The sequence below is a fragment of the Ornithodoros turicata genome, chromosome 5 (assembly GCF_037126465.1).
Source record: "Ornithodoros turicata isolate Travis chromosome 5, ASM3712646v1, whole genome shotgun sequence".
NCBI lineage: Eukaryota > Metazoa > Arthropoda > Arachnida > Ixodida > Argasidae > Ornithodoros > Ornithodoros turicata.
In genome coordinates, this window is record NC_088205.1 from 58,438,683 (window position 1) to 58,442,565 (window position 3,883).

General features: G+C 47.5%; 1 protein-coding gene across 1 annotated transcript; it reads right to left on the reverse strand.

Annotated features, from left to right (window-relative positions):
* Window positions 1-2,935: 2,935 nt before the first annotated feature.
* Window positions 2,936-3,653, reverse strand: LOC135395884 (uncharacterized). The gene is made up of 2 exons (XM_064626972.1): window positions 3,576-3,653; window positions 2,936-3,517 (listed from the first exon to the last, which is right to left on the reverse strand). Exons 1-2 carry the CDS (start codon window positions 3,651-3,653, stop codon window positions 2,936-2,938), a joined length of 660 nt encoding a protein of 219 aa, XP_064483042.1.
* Between the last annotated feature and the right edge of the window lie 230 nt (window positions 3,654-3,883).

Below are 3,883 nucleotides of genomic sequence, written 5' to 3' on the forward strand. Positions count from 1 at the left end.
TCTTTATGGCGCGCCACCTGTGCGTGGTGACAGGAAAATGAATCATGCACAGATGCACAGGCAAAAATGGCGGGATAGGCCATTGAAAATGGCGTAATTTAACTAAATAAATAAATAAAATGCATGAGGTGAGATTTTGCTTTTTTTTTCCCTACAAAACCAGACAGCTGCAAAAAATTCAAATCAAGCTTTCTTGTTAAAAAATGTAATCTATCCCTGAATTCCATGAAGAGACTAGTCCGGTGACCAACTGAAATACGAATCGAGACGACAGAATGTGTCAAAGACGCGTTCTATCGAAGATTTTGCAATTCACGTGTCTCCCACTGCATATTCTCCCAAAATATTGGTTCTCTGTGTGAAGTGGAAGCATTATAAAATTAATTTAACTAAAGGGGGGAAACAATGCAGGCAAGCTAGTAACGATGCATACTGGAGGAAACCGAGACGCACGGAACTCAGAAGGACGGATGCGCAATACGAAACAAGTCCTCAGACAGGATCTGTCCTCAGTCTGAGGATTTCTTTTGTGTTGTCTGTCCTTCTGTGTTCCCTGCCTCCCGGTTTCCCATAATTTAACTAGCTTTGAGAACTATATGTCATGGTGCCATCGCCGTAGCCAGAAAGATATGTCAGGAGGGGTTCTATGGGGACATTACGTGGGAGACAAGGATTCCCCCTCGTTCGCCCTCTCCCAAATACACTACCAAAGGTATCATTTCGGGGTGGGGGGGGGAGGACTGAACACCCAGAACCCCCGGGTACGCAGTACATGGTGCACAATCCGCGATGCGTCTGCCAACATTGCTCCGAAAGTGGATTTCTGACGGACTCTTCACCACCCTCACCACAGCTGCTGAAAGGCCTACGTTGGGTGAAATGTGTACGCTGGCTTTTGCTGTGAGGAGGGAGATGTCAACAATGTCAACTTTCGACAACGTCATCTACGCCTCGTGTGTCGGAATCTATGGAGTTTTGCGGCTTCTTTCGAAAGGTTGAAGCGCGTTATTTTTGCGCAGTGTTTTTGGGCGATGTTGAAAAAAAAAAAAAAACACAAAAGAATTATAGTGGGTGGTGGCACCCCAGTAAACCATAGACGTCTAGGAGATGTCCACCTGATATCCCAAATTGGATGTTTGGATATCCCATAGATCATTGCAGAGATCCCGTAGACGTCGCATGTACGTCCTGGCGACTATGGTTTGTCCCACTGTGAAGTTATTCCCTCCATCAAACTTCGCTTGTAGTGGAATTTTACCGAGTTTCGAAGTGACCAGTTTAAGTGGCGACTCAAGGCTACTCCCGCCGTGGAGCTGTGGGGAAGAAAGGACTCCGTAATACACACGGAAGGTCAACCAGACTCGTCATAATGGATGAAGGTCGCGGAATGCGAAACCTACCTTGTCGCTGACCTCGGACCGAGGTGCAGCGGAAAGTGAATGTGATTGTTACTATCACTCAGGATTTGGCAGTCGGGTGGGACACTGGTCTCCCCGTGCAAATAAACTTTTATATAGTGTACTCCTAGTCTACGTTTGCTTCATTCACGGCCGTCAAGGCACCGACGAACACCAACCCCTTCCCCCGTCATTACCATCATCGACTAGGGGAAAATCTTACTCCCACTTTCTCCACTTTCCACGGACGTCAACTTCGGGATATTTGGATATTCACAGGGTGTTCTCAAATCTGCACATATTGCTATAAATGTGTTCTTTCAGAAATGTGCTATATACTATGCAGTGGAGGGCCACACATTCTCATAAGATATGTAACAATGTTTTATTTCAAGGCTACATTATGGCTAGGTTTTTGGCACCATAAGCGTATTGTAGTGTGGTAAATGCAGCCCAGAGGCCTTTCGGCCCTAATCCAAGACGAATGCAGATCGCGCGTTAATGAATGTGCTTTGCTTGCTTGCTTGGTATGGGTTATGGAAGGTCAGCCTTCCTCGCGGCGGCTTGCTATCCAAGAAAAAAGAAAAAAGAAAAAAAAGAAACACACACACACAGGAGTAACCGTCGATCACCGCAGGGGGTTGTCTGCTGAGGATTCAGTCCAGGGAATCTACTTGGCATGAGTCGTTTGGCCGATCGCCAGCCAGGCGTCACGGTTTGGGAGCGGTTGTCGCTTCTCGTCGGGCCGCCGGTCGTTCTCATCGGTCCGCTGTTGTTGGGTGAGGCTGCTGAGAGGTTCGCAGAATGCCATGGGTGCTTGTGGCGCGGTGGGTTCCTCCGTTAAGGTTGCAGGCATCCTGGCGTTCCCTCTGGCTTCTTTTTCGTGGTTGGGGTCGGGGAACAGCCGACGCTTGCCGGCTGGGATCCGCAGTCCTGGGCAGTGGCGTATCTATCGTGTGGCGTATCTATCCGGGCAGTGGTTCCGGGTTCCGGAAGAAATGGTCCCGGAAGAAATGGTCCCATGTTCGACTTTTTTGTGTTTGCCGCATGGCAGTAGAAAGAGGTTCTAATGAGGACTCGGCCCTTAAATAGCGGGAGAGAATTTGATTAGTTTTGTTCGAGTTAGTTAATTACAACAAAACATTTTGGGCTCAACAGTAAAGCTCTGCGTGTACCATACGAAATGAGTTCAATGAAATGATTACTTCGGGCGTTGTTGATGCTGTATGTTGTCGTCCTGTTTGTTTCCCTGCCTCACCTACTACCTACCATTGGAAATGATTGATTATACGCTTATATGTATATTCGTTAAGTTATTAATTACTTATATCTATTTATTATTATTTATATTCGTTATTATTTATTAATCTTAATTATTTAGTATACGTTATTAGTTTGAAGCGATGTGTGATATCCTATATTCAAACTCAGGGCCGAAAACTTCGAATTCGCCTGTTTATTGCTTTGACATCACCATAGTTTCATTTTATTAACTAACTGACCAACCAACTAACTGCTTCAACAAGATTACATGTGAATCACGTTCGCAAGCGAACTGCGTGCCCGATGCCCCGTAGAAAGCTCTCGAGTGTCCTCCTTTCGTCTGCATAATCTTGACAGAGGCGACGGAGCCTCTCCTGCAGCTGTAAGGTGGAAGCCTTGTGCCTCTTCACGAGCGGAACTCCCGCGAGTGACTGTGCTAACTTCCCTTCTACCGCTGAATGCTCCAGGCGGAGTGCATCTATTGCACGACATACGGTGGGGTGGGAGTGGCCGATCAAGCTGCCGAATCTTCTGTTCCATGCTTCGCAATGGTTGTTTGTTCGATCTCCCCCGTCCAGGGTGACGTCGTGGACATTCCATACTTCAGGGGGGAACCTTGCTGGTGTGCGACGAATCCGTGGGTTCTCGTCGAGTCTTCCAACGTGACGGTACGTTCCATTCACGTATGTTTCGTCGAAGTAGGCGACCACAGCTTCCGCTTCTCCTGGAGCGACAGCTTTCAGAAACAACATCCCCGCTTCTACGTCACGAAGGGGAAGGAATGCGAGGCCATCTAGCATGCCAATAAAGTGGCGAAACTCCTCTTCTTCTTTGTACCTTGTACTTAGTCCCAGCTGCTGAATGTTTGCCCATGTACTCTGGCACAGGTGAAAGAAAGCAGCCTCGTGTCTGTACTTCTTCACCGAAGACCTGCTTCACGGCGTTCATGGTGCCTTTTTCGAAGTCCGTGATGACAACATCAGGCGAAGGCATCATACCCTAGGCAGCGCATGCATCGACGATTGCTTGAAAAAGTTCCTCATACGCTTCCTGGGTTTTTGAAGTCATAAAAGCATAGACAACTGATACGGTGCTGTCTCCGAGAGGTGCTAAAATAAAATAGAGCTGCTTGAATAGCTTTGGAGCAGCATCAAAGTTGCCATCCATGAGCCATAACGTGCTCTCGCTTAGATGCCTGAGCCACTTGCTGCGGCAAATACAAT

Excerpts from the sequence above, each read along its gene's own strand:
- LOC135395884 (XM_064626972.1), bottom strand. The coding sequence starts at position 3,653 with ATGCCTTCGCCTGATGTTGTCATCACGGACTTCGAAAAAGGCACCATG. Across the intron at positions 3,518-3,575 it reads AGCAGGTCTTCGGTGAAGAA|CAGCTGGGACTAAGTACAAG; the intron begins GTACAGACACGA and ends GCAAACATTCAG.